The sequence below is a fragment of the Callorhinus ursinus genome, unplaced genomic scaffold (genome assembly GCF_003265705.2).
Source record: "Callorhinus ursinus isolate GAN/ISIS: 27379988/994484 unplaced genomic scaffold, GSC_fseal_2.0 scaffold72, whole genome shotgun sequence".
NCBI classification, from domain to species: Eukaryota; Metazoa; Chordata; class Mammalia; order Carnivora; family Otariidae; genus Callorhinus; species Callorhinus ursinus.
In genome coordinates this window covers 767,023-793,149 of record NW_027397134.1, presented here as the reverse complement: position 1 = coordinate 793,149, position 26,127 = coordinate 767,023, and the positions used below count along the sequence as shown (strand labels likewise).

The window sequence follows — 26,127 nt, the reverse complement described above, 5'->3', positions numbered from 1 at the left end:
GACATATCAGATAAAGGGCTAGTATCCAAAATCTATAAAGAACTTATCAAACTCAACACCCAAAGAACAAATAATCCAATCAAGAAATGGGCAGAAGACATGAACAGACATTTCTCCAAAGAAGACATCCAAATGGCCAACAGGCACATGAAAAAGTGCTCAACATCGCTCGGCATCAGGGAAATCCAAATCAAAACCTCCATGAGATACCACCTCACACCCGTCAGAATGGCTAAAATTAACAAGTCAGGGAACGACAGATGTTGGCGGGGATGTGGAGAAAGGGGAACCCTCCTACACTGTTGGTGGGAATGCAAGCTCGTGCTACCCCTCTGGAAAACAGTATGGAGGTTCCTCAAACAGTTGAAATTAGAGCTACCGTTCGATCCAGCAATTGCAGTACTGGGTATTTACCCCAAAGATACAAATGTAGGGACCCGAAGGGGTACGTGCACCCCAATGTTTATAGCAGCAATGTCCACAATAGCCAAACTGTGGAAAGAGCCAAGATGTCCATCGACGGGTGAATGGATAAAGAAGAGGTGGTATATATACACAGTGGCATATTATGCAGCCATCAAAAGGAATGAGATCTTGCCATTTGCAACGACGTGGATGGAACTGGAGGCTGTTATGCTTAGTGAAATAAGTCAATCAGAGAAAGACATGTATCATATGACCTCACTGATATGAGGAATTCTTAATCTCAGGAACAAACTGAGGGTTGCTGGAGTGGTGGGGGGTGGGAGGGATGGGATGGCTGGGTGATAGACATTGGGGAGGGTATGTGCTACGGTGAGCGCTGTGAATTGTGCAAGACTGTTGAATCACAGATCTGTACTTCTGAAACAAATAACGCAACATATTTTAAGAAAAAAGAAAAAGAAGAAAATAGCAGGAGAGGAAGAATGAAGGGGAGTAAGTCGGAGGGGGAGACGAACCAGGAGAGATGATGGACTCTGAAAAACAAACTGAGGGTTCTAGAGGGGAGGAGGGTGGGGGATGGGTTAGCCTGGTGATGGGTATTGAGGAGGGCACGTTCTGCATGGAGCACTGGGTGTTATGAACAAACAATGAATCATGGAACAGTACACCAAAACAAATTATGTAATATATGGTGATTAACATAACAATAAAAAAATTTAAAAAAAAAGATCATACCATTAAAAAAAAAAAAAGAAACGAACAGCCCCCTTCTTGGCCTCCTCAGGAGACCAGCAGAGAGAACACGGCAGCGTCAATCAGATGGGGAGTTTTCAAGAAAACGCGGTGTAGGTGTGTCAGCTGTGGGACCCAATTTCTACACACCTGGATACCTGTGCCTTTCCAGAACCATTTCATGGGATGCTCCCAATGCCCTGGAACATTCTAGAAGGAAGGTGGGGTTTGGAACAGGGTGGCCCAGGTTTTAAACCCTGGCTCGCCATTTGCTAGCAGTGGGGTATATGGCCGCATCATGTCACCTCTCTGAACCCAAGGCTCCTCATCTATAAAAATAAGGTTAAAAAAAAATAAAAACTCTATCCTCCATGTTGAGATAAGACAAGGATCAGTCATGATAATGGACCAGAGAACACTTCGTATGCTGTCAAGCACTTTATAAATATAAAGAATTATGAGTATTGTCTGATGACCTAGAATGCACTCCTCTAGATTCTGCATTACTATTTCTCCGCTCCCAGTTTTGAATTCTTTGAGAAATGAGTTGGTTCTTCAAATCTAGCCTCTTTGTTCTCAAAGGTATTGCTTTATGTTTTAAATGTTGGTCTAATCTATATATGTGTGTGTGTATTTGTGTGTGTGTCTGTGTGTATACATATATATAGCATAATCTCACCTGCTGAGCTGAGATCAGAACTGGACATTGTGCCAGGCCCTTTGTCACATGCTATTGCATTTAACTCCTGTGACAATCTCTTAAAAATAGACATTATTATTTTTATTGCCTTTATAAAAGCAGAAATAGCTTACATTTATAGAGAGCTTTCTAAGTGTCAGACACCGTTCTAAACCCTTTATGGGAGTTAACAGGTTTGGTCCTCATGAAGAATCTATGAGATGTGTAGTATTACAGTTCCCATTTTACAGATGATGAAGCTGAAGCCTACAGAGGGGGAAGTAATTGGCCCAAGATCCCGCCTCCACTAAGTGGCAGAGTTCGGATAGGAATCCAGTTTTCCTGATTGGAAGGAGGTGATTTCAGTGGAATGGATGATAAAAGAGGTAGGTTTTACTCTTTAATTTAAGGGAAGGTGTTATGGAAACAGAGAGGAACATCAGCCAGCTCAGGCTTGGGTGGGATCAGGAAGAATCTTAGGTAAGTGGGAGCCAGGTGAGGTATGGGAAGAACATTCCAAGAAGAAGCCATGCCATGAGCAAAGACAGAGGGCTGAGAAAGTCTGGTGCCTCTGGTTCTGGTGATTAGCATGAGGGCATAAAACATGGAGGTGGGGCAGGCCGCAGAGCAAGAGAAGTTACCTGGGGCCAGCTCATGTCTTGTGAGCAAGGTGAGACTCTTATGTACTGTCATGGGAAAATGGAGGTAGAGCTGGTGAAATTGACATAGAGTAAGTGATCTACTAGAGGTGACGGTATGGCTATGTAGCGGGGATTTAAACCCAGGCAGCTCAGCATTAGAATACAAAGTCTTTAACCACTGCACCATAGTGCCTTAGGGGAACCTGAATCATGATTCACTAACTCAAGCCCAGGTTCTTTACCATGATTGCATTCAAGCAGCATACTCAGCATCTCTCTTATTTTTTTTCTTTTTTATCTGTTCTTGCTCTTTACACATCCCAGAGTATAAAGAGCATTGATTCTCCTGCAGGGCAGGTTGGCATCAGGGACATTCCTTGATGTTGGCGCTGACCACGGCTCAGATATTACCACCATCCCTGCCAGGAAGACCCTGAAAATGCTGCCACCTGTCTCCTTTCCAGAGGGATCTTTGCAAACCCAACTCACAACAAAAACAAGACAAGTCACCTCAGACAAGTCACCCTCCCCTTCATAATGAATTGCTACAAGAGAGGAGGGCAAAAAAGAGAGAGAGAGGGAGAGCTCATTAGGTTAATGGGAAATAAATGTCATTCTGCAAGTTTGCATTCTGTAGCACAAAGATCCAAATTTGGATAAAGCTGGTGAATAATTAACCAATAAATCTAAATGATGTTTAGTGTTGTTGTGGGAAACTATATTCAAATCTCAACTGTTTCACCATTTATCATAAAGCCAAATTGTCTGGGGCAGTTGTTAAATGTCTGTTGTCAAGGATCTCTCTGAGCACTTTAAAAATATAATCCTGAAATGCTGGTAGATGGGGAGATTGAGGCTAAGAGAGAGAATGGATGACAGTCTGAAAAAAATCAACATGGTCAAAAAAAACGTTGATTCTAATTAACTGGACCTTAACCATTTTTAAGCAGCACAGTGCTAGATTTTAAAAATACAGGCTTTCAAATAATACAGACTCCATTTCAAATCCACTTAGGCCACTAACAAGCTATATGATCTTGAGCAATTTGCTTTAGCTTTTGAGCCTCAATTCTATCACTTATAAGAAGGAACGAATAATACCTTTCCCACAGAATTGTGTAAAAATCAAATACAGTATGTTACAAAAAACTACAATTAAATAGTTATCTATGGGGCACCTAGGTGGCTCAGCCAGTTAAACATCCAACTCTTGGTTTCAGCTCGTTATGACTCAGGGTTCTGGGACTGAGTCCCACACTGGGCTCTGTGCTCAGCACAGAGTCTGCTTGAGATTCTCTCTCTCTCCCTCTGCTCCTCCCCCAGCTTGTGTGCTCTCTCTCTTTCTTACTCTCTCTCTCAAATAAATATTTTAAATAAATAAAAATCTTTAATATTAAAAAAACTTCAAAAGCAAGAAAGGAATAAAAGAAGAAGAAAAGAAAGGGAACAATAAGCCAACAAATACTAAACACAAAATAAGAGAATATAAATAACTTCACATATACCAGTCATTCCACTAAGTGTAAATGAATTAGATTCTCGTATAAAATGTTTGAGACTGGGGCGCCTGAGTGGCTCAGTCGGTTAAGTGGCTGCCTTCAGCTCAGGTCATGATCCCAGGTCCTGGAATTGAGTCCCACATCAGGCTCCCTGCTCAGCAGACAGCCTGCTTCTCCCTCTCCCTCTGTCTCCCAGTTTGTTCTCTCACTCTCTCTCTGTCAAATAATAAAATCTTTAAAAAAGTTTGACACTAAAACACTGAATTAAACAACACACACACACACACACACACACACACACACACACACACACACATTTGGAAAGGTTGAATGTGAAGGGATTTAAAAAAGGTCTTGCCAGGGGTGCCAGGGTGGCTCAGTGGGTTAAGTGTCTGCCTTCGGCTCAGGTCATGATCTCAGGGTTGGGGGATCGAGCCCCATGTTGGGCTCCTTGCTCAGCAGGGAGTCTGCTTCTCCCTCTCCCTCTGCCCCTTTCCCCTCTTGTGCTCATGCACTCTCTCACTCTCTCAAATAAATCAATAAAATCTTTAAAAAAAATAAAAATAAATAAAAAAGGTCTTGCAGGCAAACTAACTAAAAGAAATCAAGCAAAATAGAATAAGGCAAAAATCATTCATGGAGAAAAGAGGGACCATATCATAATCAAAGGAAGAATCTGCTAAGGAAATAAAACAATAATAAACTTAGATGCACCTAAAAACATAATCTCAAAGTATATACATGCTCTGGAGAAACTCTTGCCCATGTGCACAGTGAGACAGACGTAAGAATAGGCACGGCAGTTTTGTGTCTTTAGAACAGAAACAACTAAATATCCACCAGCAGAAGAATGGAATTAAAAATAAAAAGAATATTGTGTAGCAGTTAAGAAGAATGAATTAGGGGCACCTGGGTGGCTCAGTCATTAAATGTCTGCCTTCGGCTCAGGTCATGATCCCAGCATCGTGGGATCGAGCCCCGCATTGGGCTCCCTGCTCCACGGGAAGCCTGCTTCTCCCTCTCCCACTCCCCCTGCTTGTGTTCCCTCTCTTGCTGTGTCTCTGTCAAATAAATAAATAAAATCTTAAAAAAAAAAAGATGAATGAATTAGAGCTCCACGTATCATCATGGAGTGGTCTCCAAACATGGTACAAAAGGCAACAAAGTAAGTTGCAGAATCATATTACTGTATGTGGTTAAAGTTCAAATACATATGCCAGGGAATTCCACACTCCAACCACAGGACGATAGTCTCCTCTAGGGAGCAAGGAAGAAGGAAGGAGGGAGGAGTGGGAGCTTTAGGAATGGAAACAAAGCCGCCAACTGTTTTTGAAGTGTCTTTTCTTTCCTTAAAAATATCTGAATCTGATACCGCAGATTTTTAATATGTGAACCCTTGGTGCTTGGTGCATAAGCATTGATTATATTAGTCATTCTACTTTTCCCTGTGTTTGGCAAATGTCTTAATAAAATATTAAAAACTACCAAATGTGATCATTTATTTAAAGGTTCCAGCTTGGTGACTAACACGAAATTAACATTTTATTCATTTCAAGTCACCTTCTGTTTCCACAGAAAATGTTTCATTTCAGCAATATCTATTAAAACCTTTCTTTACAGGATTACCTACTTTGTTTCCTCCAGTGGACCATGCCGAATAGAATGCCACCTTCTCCCGGTGACTTCCCACTATCATTCTAGAATCAAATATTGGGCTGGGCTCTCTTGCACTAATGCTAAAGAAAGAGTAACCCCAATGGCTCTGCACTCAGTGGCCTGGTTTGCTTGGCTGAGATACTAGAAAATTCAGAGCAGGAAGATGATAAAGCTTTCCTGTGGATTCCTTCAGCTTCCAACCCAGATGCTCAATGCTACGGTCGTCCTGCTCTAGGATTCACTCATTTAATCAATTAAAAAAAAATACAGGGGCACCTGGGTGGCTCAGTCAGTTAAGCATGTGCCTTCAGCTCAGGTCATGATCCCGGGGTCCTGGGATCGAGCCCCGCATCAGGCTCCCTGCTCAGGGGGAGTCTGCTTCTCCCTCTCCTGTTCCCCCTGCTTGTGCCGTCTCTCTCTTTCTGTCAAATAAATAAATGAAATATTTTAAAAAAATACATAATAAGCACCTATTTGTCTAAGGCCTGTCTTGAAGAAGGGTCCACATTCCTTTTGTGACCAGAAAAAAGTAACTCTGCTGATAGCCAGCGAGATCATTGCCAATTAAAAGACAGTGCATGCCCGTTAAGCAAAGACCTTAGAATACACTCCTGTGTGACTTTAAAAGAAATTATCGAAGCCACAGGCATCTCTCCGATGTTGGGGTTTCACGTAGTGGCAGTACAGGCAGGGCAAGGAATATCTGGGTGATGGAGGAGTGATTCCTCTCAACTGGGCTATCAGGAGCTGGTGCTGGGCTCGGCGGGCTGCTTTATTTACAGCTGTGAATTTTTTGCAAAGATGGAGGTTGATTTTGTGCTCAGGGGACATTTGGTTATAGCTATAGACATTTCTGGTTGTCGCAATAAAAGGGGGATGGTATGCTGCTGGCATTTAGTAGGTGGAGGCCAGGGATGCTGCTCAGCATCCTAGGGGGCATGGGACCGCCTCCCTACAGCAAGGGACGATGTGGCTTGAAATGTCCACAGTGCCGCAGTTGAAAACCTTGGTATACAGCCATGGCAACCTCCCCGCGGGGCTCTGCCCTCCAGAAGCTCAGAGCAGTTCATTAGCTCACCCAAAGCCATGTAGACAGAAGTGGCCCCAGCGAGGGTTTCAAGCTACATTTGCTCGACCCTGAGCCTGGCTGCCTCTAGCAGAAGTCTTGTTCTCACGAGGCCAGTTGTGAACACAGTCCAGTCGCCATGCACATTCACCCCCTTAAAGCTCGGGCTGCTTACCCTCCCTCCCCAGCAGCTGCTGAAGGCAAGGCGACCTCGCCTGTCCCTTCTGGCTACGGCCACTCTGTTTGTTCTTGCGGTCCTTCCAAGAACCCTGCTGTGTGTGGACCCCAGAAGGCCTCCCTTTAGAAGAGCAGTGAGTGTGGACAGGGCCGGAATTAATGGGCCAGAGGGCACCTGGGAGGAGCTGGAGGAGGCTGGCTGAACCGGCTGGCCTCTGGCTTTTCCTGAGGACTTATTGAGCTGTCCTCCCCCTTGGATCCATCTCTCTGAACAGAGCCTAGAGGCCGGGAATGTGTTCTCTCAAACGCCTGCTGGGGCTTCCCTCTTACCTGATCACAGAGGGTTCCAATCAGGCCTTCCAGATCCTGCTTCTCGTGGAGGACCATCTGCTTCTCCTCGTATTCTTGCTCCAGCTGCATTTCGAGCTGGCGGAGCTGTGGGCACAAAGGGCAGATGCAGACATAGGCTAAATGAGCTCCGTCCGGACAAAACCCACAAGGCAGGGAGACCATCTGGGGGCGGGGGCAGGATGTGAAGCTCACAGCCCCTTGCCCTGTTCCACAAAGGCCGCCCTACCGATTAGGAAGTGGGTGTCTCTGTCGGAGAACTCAGGAGCCTAAGCGCTTGGGAGCCCGACAATTATGGGGAGAGCTGGCCAATGATGGGGAGCCCCTGCCACTCACCGTGAAGCCCTTGCCCCCTAGTTACCTATCCACTCCCCAACAGCTGTTTCCTTCTCATGCCATGACCTCGCTTGAATAGTTGTGAATCTTGGCACTCTGACTTTTTAAGGCTCTGGGCAACATTGTACCCAACATATTAAAATGTAACCACCTTCTTTATCAAATAGACTGTGAGTCCATTTAAAAAAAAAAAAAAAGAGGAAGAAGTTTGCATTTGCCATTACTCGGTGTTGTGGATTACATGTTCGGGTCTCTCCCAAATCCCTACGTTGAAATTCTAACCCCCCCTGCGCAGTATTATCTGAAGACGCAGGCTTTGGGAGATAACTGGGTTTAGGTGAGGTCCGGGGGGGTGGAGCCCCCATGCTGGGATCAGGGCCTTTCTAAGAAGAGATCGCAGAGAGCTTGCTTCTTCTGTCTCTCTCCACCACCTGAGGACACAGCAAGAAGGCAGCTGTGTGCAAGCCAGGAGGAGGGCCCTCACCAGAGGCCCAATCCGCTGGCACCTTGATCTTGGACCCCCCAGTGTCCAGAACTGTGAGAAATGAATGTCCTTTCAGCCCCCGGTCTGTGATACTGTTATAGCAGTCCAAACAGACTAAGACATTTGGCTCCGGGCAACTCATTTCATTTCATTGGCTCTGATTTCTCTAATCACCCAGCAAAGGCAGGTGTTCTCCACTAGAGTGAATACCCCACGATAAACCCTTTGCACACCTTATTCCCCGCCAGCCCCTCTCCCATATGCTGTCTTGCCCACCCCTTCTTCCTCCCTTTCCATGCTGTATCAATGACCCTATTGCACAGATGGGCAAACTGAGTCAGAGAGACGTTCTAAGGCCCCTACTCCTAAGTCAGTTGCCATTAAGAGCAGTTAGCGTTCTACCTCCTGACACCGGTTTTTCTGCCACCCCAGACAGCCATCACCATTCCCACCCAGGTCACTAAAACAAGTGATTCCTTGCCACAGCGAGAGATAGATGGGGCAGAGCAGGCGCTAGATGAGGTCCATGTGTCTGCCATCAAGAGAAAAGTACCTTTCTCTGACCTTCCTCTCTCCCTTTATAAATCTGTCCACGGAAAAACCTCAGGAAGGCCTGGGTCACATCTCCACCTCATCGGGGCCCTGGCTCAGGGCACTCATGATGCTTTGAGGCACTTTTAGAATGCACCAGAAGTTGTGCAACCTTCACACAAGGGCATAGGGGGCAGGGACAGAGGGCTTCCATCTCCTGGCCCATGGAGGGCAAACTAGTGATTGATGGTCATTTACGTAGAAAGCAAGTCCATTTCAAAACTTTAAGAGTGAGACACACAAGGCCCTCTGCTCATATCTGCTTTTAGAGTGCAGGCTGGCAAAGCTAAAACACATTTTGAAAAATACACAAAAAATAAAGACTCTGTATCAAGCCAGGCAAAGTTTTCTGGAGTGTGTTCTGCAGGATGGCTCCCCACGGCATGATGGGTACGTGGGTGGAGGAAAGTCCACGCTAGAATGAGTGTGGGAACCACTGAGTTAACGGGTTCTTCAGTGCAAGACTTATCAGAGCCTTTGGCAAATTCATGTGTAGGAAGCACTAAAGGATACGGCATTGCCCAAGGCTGACTTCTCTCAGTGCTTCCTAAAATGGCCTTCCACGGTCCAAACATGTGCAAAAGAAAAAGAATTTAAATCTAGCATTTTCAGTAAGAGACTGGGCTTGGGAGTGAGACAGACCTAAGCTTCAAGTCCTAGCTTGGCTACTTCCTGGCTAGGTAACTTTGGGCAGCTCACTTCACCATTTTGAATTCTGGTTTTCTCATCTGTGAACCAGGACCACAAACCTCACAGAGTCCTTCAGAGGAGCAAGGAAGCTGACGGACAACAAGAACCCAGCCAGGTGCACGATGCCCACTGGGTGTTCAAAGAATCCCATTCATTTCTCCCAGATATGTAAGAACGGAGAAAAAGCAGAAACTGACCCCTCGATGCAAACTCCCAGCACTTTACAGTTTATAAGCTACTGCCCATTCTTTTATCTCCTCTTCACAAGAGCAGAGGAGGGCAGAATATTTTCTATCTTGCTTGTATGTCTTAGATGAGAAAATGGAGTCTCAGGGAGGTTCTGAGACTTAACTCAGGGACACACAGGTCTAGATGAGTCCAAAATCGACTTTCTTTCCAACCCTGGGGAGTTTGGGAAGGAATGCACTTGATTCCTCAGGATGAATCCATGTGAAGCCCCAGAGGGACTGAGCTTTAAGGGGACCCCAAAAGGAGTATCTGAAGAGCAGGACAGGCAGCAGATGCAGCAGCATCCACCACTGGGGGGTGAAGATTGGGCTTAGCTCTCAAACACTTCCTTGGAGTAAGGGCAGGGTACCAAGGCAGTCTGATCTGCCCGAGGATGTGCTCAGCTAGAGTCCCATCTCCTCCCGAGGTTCTGACAATCACCAAGACATCCTTCAGTCCTGCCCAGGAGGATGCTTGGCTGTGGGCTCTGCAGGGCACCAAGGCCCCATGCCCTCCTTCTCTTGGATGGACGAATCACACCCAGGAGCAAGGGAACCACCTGGCTGGTTCATTGGCTCTTCTGCAGGGCCCACTGCTGGAAATCCACTATTGCTTGTAAGTTTCCAACAAACAAGGATTCCATTACAAAACTGCTGCCATGTTTCCCCATCTGAGATCTCCCTGAGTCTTCACTGTGACCCTGCAAGTAGTCACATTATCCTATCTTACAGATGACAACAGTGAAGCTTATTAGTAAGGTTGTGTGGTTCCTCCAATAGCCCCACACTTGGTAGCTGATGACACTGAGACCTGACCCAAGCATGACTTGACTCCATGACTCCAATGAAAAGCAGTGACATTGGCTTTCCTGTGTGTCTTATAAATGAGATCTGAGTGACCAGCGCTGGATACAGAGCAAGGAGTCCAGGAACAGCATGGACTTAAGTAGCAGTGAAGGCTTTTAAACCACTTTCCCAAGACAGCACCATTGTTAAGGTGGAAGGGCAGAGATCCAAACCAAGAGTCTGGGAATGCCAACACCCAGGCCCTCAAGCCCTACAGTCTAGAGGTCTCCAGTCTAGAGGTCTCTGCAGACAGACCGCCGAGGGAGCCTATAACAGGAATCAGCTTTGAAAAAGGCTACTCCACCCTTTCTTGGAGATCCAACTGCCCACGAGACGATGAAGGACCTGGAGGGGTCCCACAGCGAGAAAACCTGTTCACCGAGCCATAACCCACAGCTTTCCAGCCATTCCACTTAAGAGATGCATCTTCTATTCATATCAGTCAATGCATCTGTAAGGATGTTTATCTCGGCATTGGTTAGAGTAACAGAAAATCCGAAAATCCTCAATGCCCAACCACAGGGGACTTGTTGAACAGATTACAGCACGTGCCTAAGGTGGACTGCTTTTAAAGCTCTTAAATATGTAAGTTAGATCTGTATTTACTGACATGGAAAGAGGCCCAGGACACACCGCTGAGTGAAAATAGCAGGCTTCAAGAAAGCATGACCCCATTTAGGGAAAATGATATCTCAATAAATATGTATGCGTGTGTGTACAACGACAGAGAGCTATGAAATGACTTTTAAAATAGTAATAATGATGGTTTCTAGGTGGTACGATTGCAAGGATTTATTGCTTTCTTACCCACTGTTTGAAATGTCTGCAGGAGCTTGGATGAAGTGTAAGAAATTATTTGCAAAGGAAATAGCCAGGAAAGACTAGTCCCCTCCTTGAAACCTGTTAAGTCCTTACTCCAGGTATAAAGTCACATGGCATTATGGGCTTTTGGCAGAAATCTTGGAGTGCTGATGCTTGACAGTTCCAGTAGCTTCTGGAAGTTCTAGGACCATATTTAAGATAGATACTTCTGCTCTCGCACCCCTGACAACTAAGGTCTTAGGTGGTTGCAGGAACAGTCTGTCCCCAGGCCCTAGAATCCACCCCTCTCCCCGCCTCCCACTCAAAGGAAGACGGCACCAGGACCAGACCTGCCAGGGCCCAAGGGCACAGTTCTGCTTACTGTTCACATACCCGCTTCTGGCAGGACTGGCGGACATCTTCCAGCTCCTCTTCCTGGTCCTCACGATCCTTCTGGTGCATCTGCTTCATCCGCTCTATCTCCAGCTCAAACCTCTGGCGGAGCTGCGGGGCAGCAAGGACAGAGGCACATGAGGGCGACCCACACCAACCATGTCAGACTGGGTATCGCCCCTCCTGCATTTTTCATTTCTGGAGTGCGGGGAGGAGAGTCGAGTCATCCCCCAGGCACCCAGGAAGATCAGAAATGATGGATAAATAGCCCACATGCTGCCTCTATCCCTACCTGCAGTCATTACAAGCATCACTAATCAATCACACTCTTTCCCATTGAATTTAGACAGAAGACTCCCTCAGGATCCTTCTCAACACTTTCAACATGAAACAAATGTGTCATCCCCGGAGCAAGCATCGGTGAGGGTTTTTTGGATGGATGGCTAGGCGGGTGGATGGATGGTAGAACAAAAGTTTATTCATGGAAACAAGAAAGCCTGCAGAGGGAGAACGTTCGCCCAAAATGTCACCTTGGACAATTCACTTGGCCTCTGATTACTTTGTGGAAAACCACCACCTCAGGATGCTTTACGAGAATTCAATAAGATCACCCATATAAAGTATTAGCACATTGTCTGGCACACGATTATGACTTTTTCTGTTGAAAGCAGACAGGAAGGACTGCCTTCCTCCCTTCCTGGAAGACAAAATTAAGAGCTGTGTCCCTTTTAAATGAGAGCCTCCAAAACTTGCTCAGAGCCAACAAAGAGTCACATGTGCTGCAGGATATTTAAACTGTGTGACGTTGTATAGAAGGTTCTAGAATTGGAAGCAGATGTCATGGTTTCCTGTTGCGGTTCGAGACACTCCTTTCTTGATCTTTGTAATTGAGGGACTGACCCACGCTCTTGCTTCTCAAATTCCGTGGTGTGTTAGCATTACATTATGCAATTTTTAAAAATTCACATTTCAGGGCTTCACCCTAGACCGACCGGATCAGAATCTCCAGGGTGCCGGCTCCAAGAGTCTATACTTCCAAGCTTCCATTTATCTCTACTCTAATGCCATTGGTCATGGAGCAGCATTTGGAACCCAATACCATGGACGGGTTACAATGTAGAAACTAACTTTCTGATCATTTACCACACCACCCAGAGCCTCTCACCAAGCCTTCAGAAGGTTACAATTGCTGCCCCTCACATGGAAATTAAATTGGGAAAAAACAATCTTCGTCTTTTAAAATGTTGATAATATTCTCTACCATGCAGGACCATGGTGGAGAGGCAAAAGGCAGCGTACCACAGAGGCCCTATTACAACCCCTGGCATAAAGTAGGCTCACTTTAAATGTCAACTTCCTTCCTCGCCTCCTTTAAAATGACAGAGGTTATGGGAAGATAATCCAAAACGAGGAGCTTAAGCAAGTAAATATAATATTTCTTTTTCATTTTTTTCTAGCCTCTTGGACACTCCTGACATCTGCAATACAATTTATGTCAAGCTCATATGAGTTAACATAAAATTCCCTGGAAAAAGTGCTATACTGTGATCAATAAATATCTCCTGATGTCTACAAGGACACAGTGTGGTGTGAGGTTCTGGGCGAAGCTAAAGATGGATTCAAGTGTTACGTCAGCCTCGCCTTCTGTGTATGCTGAGGGTTGAAAATTAGGAAGGACGCATTAACTTTCTGGTCCCTGAGGTCATAGGAGTACATTTCTGCTCCTGAGCACCAAGGGGTCCCCTGGTGGTATCTTAAAGAACTCAGAATTTTCCAAAGTGCTCGCTTTATTCTTGACTCCGGGTTGCTATACGAGATGCACCATTCTCCACATCCCTTAAAATGATCTACGAAGATATTCCACCTCCTTCATGAACCTCTGTGGATTCCTAGCTGGATCTGGGGGAAGCCAGGGGATTGACAAGGCTCCAGTTTCACCGTACAGAGGAGGAGACTGCAGTCTAGAGAAGACAGGGGGGCTTGCTTAAGGTCATAGAGACTGAGCTGCCTGGAGGACCCCATGTGGATGTGACCATATTTCAGCTCCTTGAATACCACAGGACTTTCCTGCCCCCAGGCCTTTGCACGGGCTATTCCTCCTGCATGGAACTCTCTTGGTGCCAACTTGGACTCATCCTTCAGTAAATGTCACTTCCTCTAGGAAGCCTTCCCTGATTGTTCCCCCAACCCTGCTCCCAAGACCAGAGATGCAAATTAAACTTTCTCAAGATGCTCAGCATGACTATAAACTTCCAGAAGGCAGAGGGCACATCTGCCTTGTTTTGTTTTGTTTTGTTTTTTTAGAGAGACAGAGAGAGTGGTGGGGAGGGACTGAGGGAGAGGGAGAAAGAAAGAATCCCAAGTAGGTCCACACTGAGCATGGAGCCTGACGCGGGGCTCGATCTCACGACCCTGAGACCATGCCCTGAGCCAAAATCAAGAGTCAGATGCTTAACTGACTGAGCCACCCAGGCACCCATGTCTTGTTTACACCCGCATCCTTAGCATCCACACCTTGCATGATGCAAAGTAGGCACTTGATAAATTCTCGTAGGCTGAGTTAGTTAAAGGAGCTCAGTTTTCTGAACTGCTTCAGACTCTGTCCCTCCATGCCCGCCACCCCCGGTCTCAGTACTTAGGAGGTTCCCTGCCAGTGGAGTGAGAGTAAGTAAGAAGCCAGGTCAGGCACCCCTGCCTTCCCACTCCCTCACCCCACTGAACCAGAGCTGCTCAGAGTTCATCTGCTCTACATATCCATGCTACCTAGTCAGATTTTCTTGGAAAGGGGGTCCCTGCCTTATAACCGCTTCAAAATCATTGCCACTTGTGAAATGCCACATGAGAAATTTCTTTCCAGCTAAGCCTCAGGAAAAGGTTTTGTTTCCACTTGAAAATCCGGTTTGTCTTTACCTTGGGATAACAAAGAGCATGCAACTCACATTTCCTTTTTCTCTTTGGCCACCAGGAATTTTAGAGCTGAAACCATTAAGGGTATAAGATCACGCTTTGTGTATCCGCCACCCCAAACCTCCTTGGTGTCTATTTTAGTGTATGTTTTTCTGGCTTGAATTGTTTTATTTATAATTTTTCTGTTTTAGGATGCGTACATTCTAAAAGCTGCTTCAAATTCTTTGTGGAATGAGGCGGGCACGTCAACAAAGAAGCCGACAAAGAAAATCTTCATCAGAAACTTCATTAAGCGTGCTGGTATTAGGGGAGTCGATATTCCTGCCTTATTTCCCTTAGTGATTTTGTGTTTCCCAAAGATTAGTGCCCCAATCTCCCTGGAGGTTGTGCACAGCACTGTGCATGCAGGAGGTGATTTGGACTCAGATGTCACGAGCTCCAGATCCATCCCTGACACCCCCCCTGTGTCTCCGAGCCTCAGCTTCCACATCTATGAAGAGGGGATCATACTGGTGTCTGACCCTCGCAGGATGGCAGGAGTGGGCTAGATCAGGAAGGATCTAAATGCCAGGTGTGGAGGTTAAGAGGGTCTCGGGGTTGATAGGGAGCCACAGCAGAATAAGGAGACGCTGAGCGAGGTGAGGTGCCAATGTTGCATTTCAATAACCCCCTTCTGCACCGGAGCCAGTATGGGACCTGGGACAGAGATTTCCTACCTGCTCCAGCTGCTTGATGGTGTTTTCTTGCTGGTTCTGGATTTTCTGTTGCTCAAGGGCGCTAGATTCCAGCTTCCAGAGCCTCTCCTTCAAGCCAGCGACACAGTTCTCCCCCAGAGAAGACAATCCCAACAGCTCGTGCTTATGGGCCTGCAGAGTCTCCACCTCCTGCTTCAGCTGTGAGGTTTCCTGCTCCTTTTGCTACAGAGACCAAGGGAGCAGAGATGCAGAGTCGTGTGACCCCACGTCCCACCTGCCAGGGAACAGCCTGTCATCCCTACCTCGGCCTGGGAACCCTGGCAGGACCCCCTGTGCAACGCAGAGGGCTGCTCCCTGGGACAGCTCACACAAGCAGGGGTGGGGGTCTTTGTGGGGGAGCAACACCACGGCCCCCAGAGTTAGACCTCAAAGCACATAAAGGGAGTGTTTGCCCATTTGTAAGCCGTGCATCTACCGAGGGGGGGATTGAGACACTGGGGCAGCGAGGCAAGGTGTCCAGAAATGACTCGCCCAGGTTAGAAAGTCAGCTCCAGGGTCAAAGAACTTTGGGCTAGATCAAGAAATTGCTGAATGCCAGGCTGAGAGCTCTCTTGGGGGTAGCAGGGAGCCACAGAAGGATGGGAAGCTATTGAGTAAAGTGCCCGTGTCATATTTTAATAAAATCCCTCTGCACTGGAGCCCGCATGGGACGGGGCACTGCCCCTAGATGGGGTGACAGTAACTCATTCTTTGCCCAGCCTCTCCTATCTCCCAGGTGGGTACCTTGAAAGTGTTCAGATCATCTGATGATCACTCTTCCAACCACTGTTTGTTGTATTAAGGCACCCTGGGACCCCTGACTTCAGCTGGTTGGCGGGGACCAGCATACCCCTGCCACCAACCCCCTCCAGAGTTCTCTCCCTGTCACTACTTACCTTGGGTGCACAGGGGGGTTTCCTGGAAGCCAGCAACTAAGAGCCTAGAGTGCTCTATGCCCTCCCCATCCCTTACCTTCAACTGTTGCTGAAGCTGGCCTAGTTCCCACCGGACGCTGGTGTTCTCCTGGGTCACTTTCTCTCGAAGACCCTTCTCAAACACGGACTCCCCCAGGGCCTGGGCCAGCTGCATATCAAACCTGTTCAAGCAGAGTATATGTCATAGCACTGTGGGGGGTCCCTGGGGCTTGGGGGGGAACAAGGGTTGGAGAGAAGCAGTGAGCCTGCTGGCAAGCACGAGAAAGAAACAGAGAGAGAGAAAGAGAGGGAGGGAGAGAGAGATGGAAGTTTTCACACCGTGCTTTTATGTAAGGTTGTGGATATGCAGGAGGAATCTAGAATGTCAGAGAGCAACTTTTAGGGCTCAAATAGAGTTTCCACAAAAGTAATGGAGACTTACATAAAACACGATTAAATACAGGGGTGAAAACCACAGTAGAATAAAACTATATACAGGTGCAGAAAGAAGAAAAAAACATACAGAATCATAGAAAAATCTCATCTATCTGGTTTGCCCATATATGCGAAGACTCTTTAAATCTATAAGGCCCAGGTTTGGGGTCTAATAGTCACTGATCGGTGAAGGAATGGAAGTATATATCTGTACAACGAGAGAGTCTACACTGCGTGTCCTACAGGGTATCACCTGGCTCCTGCACTCATCATCAGCTATGTTAGAGCCCAGTGATTACTGATAAAAGGACGGACATTAATACATTTGGTCTTGCCTTCATTTATTTCCCCAGCAAAAAACACAGAGACTCGACAGTCCTCTTGGGGGCTGTCTTGGGAATCAGGAAATGCCTCGTTTGGGGCCCACCTGCCCCTCCACAATGGTGACCGCTGAGTGAGAAGAACCTCCAGGATTTGACATCACTCCACGCAGTTCCCTTGTGCTTCTACCCCTCTCCCAGATGAGGAAATCAGTAGAGGAGGCTCTGCCAAGGCTCAATAAGATGTGACCTTGGTCACTTGACCTTGGTCACTTGCCCTCGGCCCACACGGAAAGCCCCACGGCTCCAGGGAACTGGGCATGGCCAGAATGGCTGAACTGGGCGTGGGGCCTGCGCCCCGGTGAGAAGAAAGTCTCCCCTGTTCCAAGACTATCCAATGTATCTTAACACTGGACGGTCATTCAAAGCCTCAGACTCCCGAAAGAGCCCATCATGAGTCACAAGAGGGAGTTCTCCTGTTGGAAGAGCCCAGGAGCTTTCTGATTGGCTGATGGTGACATCATTCAAGAGGCACCGCTGGCCACCTAGAAAGGGAAACATCGTATTGGTAATAATGCTCCAGAGTCGCAGAGTGCCGGGCTCTGCCATGGGGTCCGTGCAGTAACAATTCAACAAGAAACATGGTAATGATATCCATCTTACAGAAGAGGAAGCTGAAGTTCAGAGAGGCAGAGTGATTCGGCCCCAAATGCCAGCCGGGGTCCAGCTGCTTTGTTGTCTTAGCTAGGCCCCCCATCTACCTGGCACAGGTGGCGGCAGACCGTGGGGACAGGCAGTGACAGAGGGTTCTGAGGAGTCCCTGACCTAACAGGCCACCTGATGCCAAAGAATGGCTCCTACAGAGACCCGAACTTCTGGAACACATGGACCGACCAACTGCCTGAGGCCAGATGGATTCACACACCCGCTTCACCCCACCAGAAGCAGGCCTGGGGTCTAACCTCCAGCAAGTGTGGGAGTCAGTGAGCCCAGCACAGGCCTCACCTCAGGGAAGCAGGCTGGGAGTTCTATCGGCCCTCGGAACTGAGCTCTGTGACCCGTGGGGTAACCGTGGCAACAAGAAGCCAAGCCCAGATGGAACCACTTTGGGCCGCTGTGAACTTAGAAGCCACAGTGGGAGCAGGGAAACCACGGGCGTGGAGACATCAGTCCACCCAGGGCCCAGCAAACCGAGGAGGTGGCTACATCTACACTTTGATTAGACTTAAAAGTGTTGCTCCCTTCTAGATCCTTCCCCACTACAGTCATTTTGCCTGATTTCCCATCATTAGAGTGAGGCTTCTATCATCCATAGGCTCCCTGCTAAAATGCTGGTCCACCCAGAAAGATAATGGCTGCCATTTGCAATGAGCTTCAGGACATGAATTAATGTCTGCCAGGAGATGTAGAGGGGTAGGGAGCATCACAGGACAGGTAAGTCTTGGGGGGGAAGCAATGTAAGTATGAAGAAATGGGGACTTTCCCAGGGAGCCCTACTGGGAAGGTCTTAAGTGCCTAGAATGGAGGATTCTGCCCAAGGGGTGTCAGGGAAAGACCAGAGAGATGGAATTTTCTGGTTGCATAAACTCCATGGACAGCCCCCAGCCCCATCAGAGAGCAGAAACCCTCCATATAACCCCTCAGAACAGGAGCAGAGGGGCACCTGGTTGGTTCAGTCAGTTAAGCATCTGCCTTCGGTTCAGGTCATGATCCCAGGGTCCTGGGATCGAGCCCTGCATCGGGCTCCCTGCTCAGCGGGGAGTCTGCTTCTCCCTCTCCCTCTCCCACTCACCCCTGCTCGTGCTCTTTCTCTCTCTCAAATAAATAAATAAAATCTTAAAAAAAAAAAAAAAAAGAACAGGAGCAGAACCCACAGATGAAGGCCAAGGTTGTCATAGATGGCAGAAACCCCAGGGGGAGGCTGGAGTCACCACCTCTTGGTTTTACAGATGGGGTCTGTAGGAGCTATTTTTTTTTTTAAGATTTTATTTATTTGACAGAGAGACAGAGAGAGAGTACAAGTAGGCAGAGTGGCAGGCACAGGGTGAGGGAGAAGCAGGCTCCCCGCTGAGCAGGGAGCCCAACATGGGACTTGATCCCAGGACCCGGGAACATGACCTGAGCTGAAGGCAGACGCTTCACTGACTGAGGCCCCCAGGTGCCCCTATAGGTGCTATTCTTCAGCAATAAGTCCAAGAACTCCTTCGGAACTCAGCCTTTCTCTGGCCCAGAGAGGCACTATCATGTGACAAGGTCACACAGGAAATGGCCAAGGTAGGACAATGCCATTTTCCCCACCGCAAGGACAAGGTTCAGCCAGAGTCCTCAGGAAGGTGAAAAAGGAAACAGAGTCAGATATCAATAAAAGATTAAAGAAACCTCTCTTGTTTTGAGAGGGCATGCTAACAACCCCCCGAAGACATTTTTTCCGACAAGAAGAAGCCAGCTCAGAAAGGCTCCAAAGTGAGAGAAACAATATTTAATTATGCAGACCAAGTTCAAAATCTATGCCACTCCCATGAAAAATATAATTCAGTTTGCCACCTTTTGCACCTCCCATAACATATTTCTCCCAGGCTGTCTAACTAAAAGACACTGTATCTCATCACTTTGTCTCCAATCAAGTCTCCATTGGAGGTCATCTGACTCAAAACGGGACCCTGAACACCCCTAACTACCCTCACCAAGCAAGCTGAAGGGCTTCTGACGAAGCCAGGGTGTCCACGGATAAATCAGCTCCAAGGGCTCCAAGGTTTTGCAGACAGAAGCTCCTGGGTCCCAGTCCAAGCTCTACCATTTGGGGAGCGTGGGAACCAGAGTGCAGCTCCAAGAATGGCATCGTGATAATGCAAAAGGCCTCGTTTGTCCACGCCAGAGCTGCTCACGTGATCTGAGAGTCTAAGCCCTAAATGTCAAGAGCAATGAGTAAATCTTTGGCCTCCCCATTCTGTGGCCCACAACGGGGCTGGGAATCAGACGTCAGTCTGTTGGGCCTACCAACCATATCATTTAGTCCTCACCGCTATGGGGTGTTCTCCTCCCCGACCCGAGGATGAGAAACTGAGGCTCAGGGGGCTGAATGACTTGTCCAAGGTCAACTAGAAAAGGGCACGGCAAGGTCTTGAACTGGGGTGGTTTGACATCAGCGCTTGCTCCCCAACCACCGTGTTAGGGTGTCCTTGCCCTTCATAACCAACTCTTCACTTGATAAACGGGGATGTTGAGGCCCAGAGAGGCCAAGAAAGCTCCCCGAGGTCACATGGCCGATTGGGTAACAGGAAGGAATTGCTTCTTGCTGCAGACACGGGAGAACCTTACAGGAATAAGGTGTGAGGGGTGGGGAGGATATTAGGGACCGGACAAGAGGGTTAGGCCTCGTGGAGGAGGGGCCCTGAAAGAAGTGAGGGGGGCTGAGGAGGAGAACCTGGAGACCCCAGAAGACCCCCGCATCAACGCAGCCCACCCCAGAACCGCAGGCGACGGGTGTGATCTGTAACTTACTTCTTCTGCTTCTTCTCAAGCTCGTGATTTCGGCTCTGCTGGTTCTCCAGCTGGAGGCGGGTGTCCTCCAGGTCACAGGTCAGATGGTGGCACTTCCTCTTCAGCTGGTGGGCCATTTTCTTGGCCCCCTCATAAGCTCTTTGCAGCTCCCCGAGCTGTGGGAGTCACAGAATGAATTACCCGGCTCGGTCACCACTTGAACGGGCTTCCTACTTTTTACTTCAGGCAACTGTGCCATCCCTAAGGTGAGCGTGGCGGAGAGAGAGAAGGTGCTGGAGCCGGAGAGACCCGGACTGGACCACTTTCTGCCCGTGTCGCCATGAGGAAGCGACCTCTCTGACCCTGTCTGCTCAGTGGGGAGACGGGGGCCATTCCATCCATCTCTTGGGGTCGTGTTTAATTTGCCTCCATAATAGTCCTGCCAAGGCACCCACAGATTCTTTACTTGTCCTGCCTCAACACACCAGCCCCATGAGTCCTGTGTAATTAATAGCCCCATCCGCGGGCATCACATGTCCGAGCCATGTGGGGATTAGCCATGAAGCAGCCAAAATGGTGCATCTCGAGGATCTGCCCACGAGACGGGCTCTGAAGGTTAGAGCCATAAATGGCACTTTCGATGGGCCAAATGGCACTTTCGACGGGCTGAATGACACAGCAATACACGTAACTGTAAACACACAAAAGCAAAGCGTCTCGCCTCTTCCTCAAGGAAAAAAACCCTCCCAAATGTCCTAGTTTAAATCTGGGAGAGAGGACAACTCAGCACACTTGCTTTGAAGAAATGGCCTCATTAAAGAATTTCTTTAAATAAGCAAAACTCTGAGTTAATGAAGCCTGTAATTCTAAATTCAGTATTTGAAGGCAAATGGGATGTTTTCTTAGATTCTGCGGCTCAGAAAAGGTTGCAGCTTTATTACTTTTTAATGCAGCATGCATAGCTCCCCCCTTCCTTGGGGAGACTGACCCGCCTTTATAATTTGTTACTAAAGAACTCTGCTGTTTCCTTGCAGTTGGTTTTATCTACAGCTCAGGATGCTTTTGAGGATCACAAAATAATGTCCATCTTGGAAGTGACCACTAAAACCATCATTGCCAGGGAGGATCCTGAGCTTCTGTTGTTTATACAACCCCATGTGATCTCACCCTGACCCCCCTCTGCAAGGTGGTCATGCAATGCTTTTCTCTCGCAGTGAGGAGATATGTACAACAGTAGGACAGGCAAATATGACCTCAATTCTCAAGGTGCTCATCACTAATGGGGGTGGGGGACCAAGAAGTAAGCAGATATTATAATACATCATGATGAGGTTTATACTTGGGGACACAATTCAGGAGCACCCAACCAGTCTGTATCAGGGGAGACTTTCTGGAGGGAAGGACATGTAAGCTCAGATCTTAAGGATAGTTGGAAGTATCCAGATCGGGGAGAGAGAATATTCTAGGAAAAGGTAACGTATGTGCAAAGGCCCAGAGGTGATGAAGACTAAGGCAGTGCAAGGGAAGAAGATAGAGAGCCCCAAAAATAGACTCGCTGAGATATAGACATTCGAGGTTTCACAAAGGGATAAAGGTGATACAATGAGCAAAATAGTCTTTTCCACAAATGATGCTGAGACAACTGGTCATCCACATGCAAAAAAAAAAAAAAATATTGACACAGACTTTACACCCTTCACAAAAATTAACTTAAAATGGACCACAGACCTATATGTAAAATGCAAAACTATAAAGCTCCCAGAAGATAATGTGGGCAAAAACCTACATGACCTTGGGTTTGGCAAGGACTTTTTAGAAATACACCAAAGGCATGACCCATGAAAGAAAGAGTTTATAAGCTGGACTTCATTAAAAGTTAAAAATTTCTGCCCCACAAAAGACACTATCAAGAAAATGAAAAGGCAGGGGCGCCTGGGTGGCTCAGTCAGTTAAACAACAGCCTTCGGCTCAGATCATGATCCCAGGGTCCTGGGACTGAGCCCCACATTGGGGGGTGGTCCCTGCTCAGTGGGGAGCCTGCTTCTCCCTCTCCCTCTCCCACCCCCCCCGCTTGTGCTTTCTCTCACTCTCTCTCAAATAAATAAATAAAATCTTTAAAGAAAGAAAGAAAGAAAATGAAAAGGCTAGCCATGGACTGGGAGAAAATGTTGGCAAAAAAACATATTTGATAGAGGACTGTTAATCAAAATATACAAAGAATGCTTAAAACCCAACAAGAAAACAACTCAATTAAAAAATGGGCCAAAGACCTTAAAAGACAGCTCGCCAAAGCAGAAAGACAGTGAATAAGAGTCTGAAAAGGTGCTCCACGTCACAGGGCATCAGGGAATTGTGAATTAAAACAAGACACCACCACGCACCTATGAGACTGGCCAAAATCGAGAACACAGACAACACCAAATGCTGCCAAGGATGTGAAGCAACAGGAACTCTCAGTGCTGGTGGGGATGCAAAATGGGACAGCCACCGTGCGAGACAGTTTAGCAGTTTCTTCAAAACTAATCACACTCTTCCCATATGATCCAGCAATTGTTCTGCTTGACCCAGAGGAGTTGAAAGTTTCTGTCCACATGAAAACCTGCACATGGATGTTTAGTTCAGCTTTACTCAAAAATTGCCAAAACATGGAAGCAACCAAGATGGTCTTCAGTAAGTGAGTGGATACACTGTGGTCCATCCAGGAAATGGAATATTATTCAGCACTCAAGAGAGATGAGCTATCAAGCCATGAAAAGATGTAGAGTCATACATGTTTGAATACAATACAATATAAAATGCCAATGACTAAGTGAAAGAAGCCTATCTGAAAAGGCGACATACCATATGATTCCAACTATATGACATTCTGGAAAAGGCAAAAGGATGGAGGGATGAACTGCTGAGGCAGAGAGGATTTTTAGGGTAGCAAAACTCTTCTATAAAACTATAATGGAGGATCCATGTCATTATACATTTGTCTAAACCCATGGAATGGACAACACCAAGAGTGAACCCTAATGTAAACTATAGACTTTGGGTAATAATGATGCATTAACAGAGGTTCAGCCATTGTACTGAGGGGGTCACTCCAGTGGGGGGTGTTGATGATGAGGGAGGCTATGCATGTGTATAGTCTAAGCAGGGGATGTGTAGGAAGGTACCTTCCTCTCTATTTCGCTGTGAGCTTTAAACAAGTGTGGTTGGATTCAGCATGCTAGAGCCAGTACACTCACTTATGAGAGCTGATTCTCTTCCCAATTCCACACCCTGTACTCTCACAATGGTAAGCCAACATTGACCCCAGCAGAAACATTTACACCGTGGAATTTGGCAATTGGCAAATGCTGGACATCAGGGTGTTTATTTTTAGAGGCCCAGTTACCAACACACTACTAGCTGGAGTGTAGGCTTGTTAGATGTAGTCTAGGCGTAGTTGGAGACCATGCAAAACAGGCAAAGAGGCCAAACTATGCCTACATTCATCTAGAGAATGATGAATCTAGATATAAATACCTGATATTTGTAATGTTCAGCTGCACTTTCAAGAAAGGAAGGAAAATTTCAGGATATCCAAAATGCAAAGGACACAAAACAAGAGCCATGATGGCAGATGCTGATGCTCTGGCAGCCAGAGTGGGGGAGAAGAGGAGCAGCCGAAAGATCCAGAAATATCACTAAGGATCAAGGCTGTGTTTGAATGCCCAGACAGAGACAAGAGACAAAGCCTTGGGACTGTGGAAGGTGGGGGTTGGAGAGAAGACCCCCTGCATTAAGTCAGGACCCTCAAAGCATTGCACTTTGGAGTGAGGGGGTAGGAAAAGCTCCACACACCAGCCTGGAAGGCGGTCAGAAGGCCTGGTGCCAGGCTGGCTCTGGGTGGAGGAGAACGTATTCCCATAAGAAATCAAAACCCTAGGTCTGTGTATCAGGTGGGTTGAGAGCTTGAATTGGCACTTTGCCCATGTTGCAAAAATCTGCAATGGAGAGAATTTTGCATAATCTCAGGGGCTGCTGTAGAATTTGCTGAGATTATGCAAAATCCTCCTTCTAGAGAGCATCTAGGAGCAAAAATGCTCCTTCTAGAGAAACACACCCACAAACCTATAAACGTAGAACTGCCATGAAAATCAATACAAAGTTTTTTAAAATTTAAAAGTAAGAGCAACTGACACAAAAATAACTAAATTTACCATAAGAGTCAGAGGAAGGAACCATATCAACAATGGCCACCCCAATCTTAATCAGTGGTGGAAGGATGGTCTCAGAACTGTTTGTGTCAATTGGCCATTTAAGTTTAATAGTAAAAGACTGGTTAATGATAACAATGCATCATAAAACTTTCAGAAGGAAAGGAGAATGTTTTGTGGACCGTTTGTTTTGTGTGTGTGTGCGTGGCAGTTTTAAGTTATTAGTTTTTAAAATCAGTACTTTTTAATGGAAACAACTTGATCAAAAATCTGTCACAGAATTCTGAGACCCATTAAAACAAAGTTTAATGAGAGAAAAAAATCAGAGGAAGAAAAAGGAACACTCCATCACGCAGACTCCGTAGTGCGGGAGTAAGAGGGATGTGTTAAAGATGAGCTCACAATCAAAATTTACAAAGCGCTCAAGGAAACAGTCCACCATGAAAGTCAGCATAATTTGCAGTAACAGCACAGTCTGAAAGAGACTGGAAGATCTCTTGGCAGCAGTGTGGCAGGTGGGTGAGGGGAGAGGCTGAAGGCAAGGAGACCAAGTAGGAGGCTGTTGCTCTGGTCTAGATGAGAGTTGGAGGTGGCAGATTAGAGGCAAACGTGATGGATAAGATTGGATGATCCTAAGGGCATATTGCAATCATTTGACAGAGGAGAAAGATCTGAGGTCCAAGACCCAAGACTCTTTATTCCAGAGTATTCTTTCCCCGTGTACAACACCCACATATAGACAAAATGCTTCCCATCTCCCATAGTGGAGGTGGAAAAACATGAAATGGGGGTGCCCTCCTTCTCCCTCCCCAGATTTGGCCAATACCTTGAACAATGCTGCCAAGAACCTGCCCAATCTGACACTTTGGGGACCCAGACTAGCTACAACCTCTTACCTTCTGCTCCAGCTCTTTCCTGGATGTGAGCTCTGAGTCCAACCTCTCCTCGAATTGCTGCAGACGCTTCCTGAGGAACTCGTTCTCCATCTGAGCACAGTCGAAGCGAATTTGCCATTCGTCTGCTTTTTAACAGAGTCGGGGGTGGGGGAACCAGGAGGAGAGGCGACGTGAATGAGGGTGGTTCTCTCACACTTTCTTAGCTCTTTGCACACAGTTTCGCAATATGGAGCTCCTGAGGCCTGACCTTGGACTTCAGGTTAAGAAATTCTGCTTTACAATTGCACTACTGGGTATTTACCCCAAAGATACAAATGTAGGGATCCGAAGGGGTACGTGCACCCCAATGTTTATAGCGGCAATGTCCACAATAGCCAAACTGTGGAAAGAGCCAAGATGTCCGTCAACAGATGAATGGATAGAGAAGAGGTGGTATATATACACAATGGAATATTATGCAGCCATCAAAAGGAATGAGATCTTGCCATTTGCAACGACGTGGATGGAACTGGAGGGTGTTATGCTGAGTGAAATAAGTCAATCAGAGAAAGACATGTATCATATGACCTCACTGATATGAGGAATTCTTAATCTCAGGAACAAACTGAGGGTTGCTGGAGTGGTCGGGGGTGGGAGGGATGGGGTGGCTGGGTGATAGACTT

At 47.0% G+C, this 26,127-nt stretch overlaps 1 protein-coding gene and 1 long non-coding RNA gene across 4 annotated transcripts in view; one reads left to right on the top strand and one right to left on the bottom strand.

Annotated features, from left to right (window-relative positions):
- The window catches only part of MYO18B (myosin XVIIIB), a 264,944-nt gene that overhangs the window by 109,661 nt on the left and 129,156 nt on the right, over positions 1 to 26,127 (bottom strand). For 2 of the 3 annotated variants that reach the window (XM_073886782.1, XM_073886784.1), the window contains exons 28-33: positions 25,466 to 25,590; positions 20,404 to 20,558; positions 16,206 to 16,329; positions 15,216 to 15,416; positions 11,593 to 11,703; positions 7,207 to 7,311 (exon numbers count right to left, since the gene is read on the bottom strand). In XM_073886782.1, the coding sequence (XP_073742883.1) occupies positions 7,207 to 7,311; positions 11,593 to 11,703; positions 15,216 to 15,416; positions 16,206 to 16,329; positions 20,404 to 20,558; positions 25,466 to 25,590 (821 nt within the window). The remainder of the gene's footprint in view (positions 1 to 7,206; positions 7,312 to 11,592; positions 11,704 to 15,215; positions 15,417 to 16,205; positions 16,330 to 20,403; positions 20,559 to 25,465; positions 25,591 to 26,127) is intronic. The other variant, XM_073886783.1, reaches the window with a different exon arrangement.
- Positions 17,865 to 21,223, top strand: LOC141371460 (uncharacterized). The gene is made up of 2 exons (XR_012376421.1): positions 17,865 to 18,336; positions 20,629 to 21,223. It is a non-coding gene; the product is annotated as an uncharacterized lncRNA (long non-coding RNA).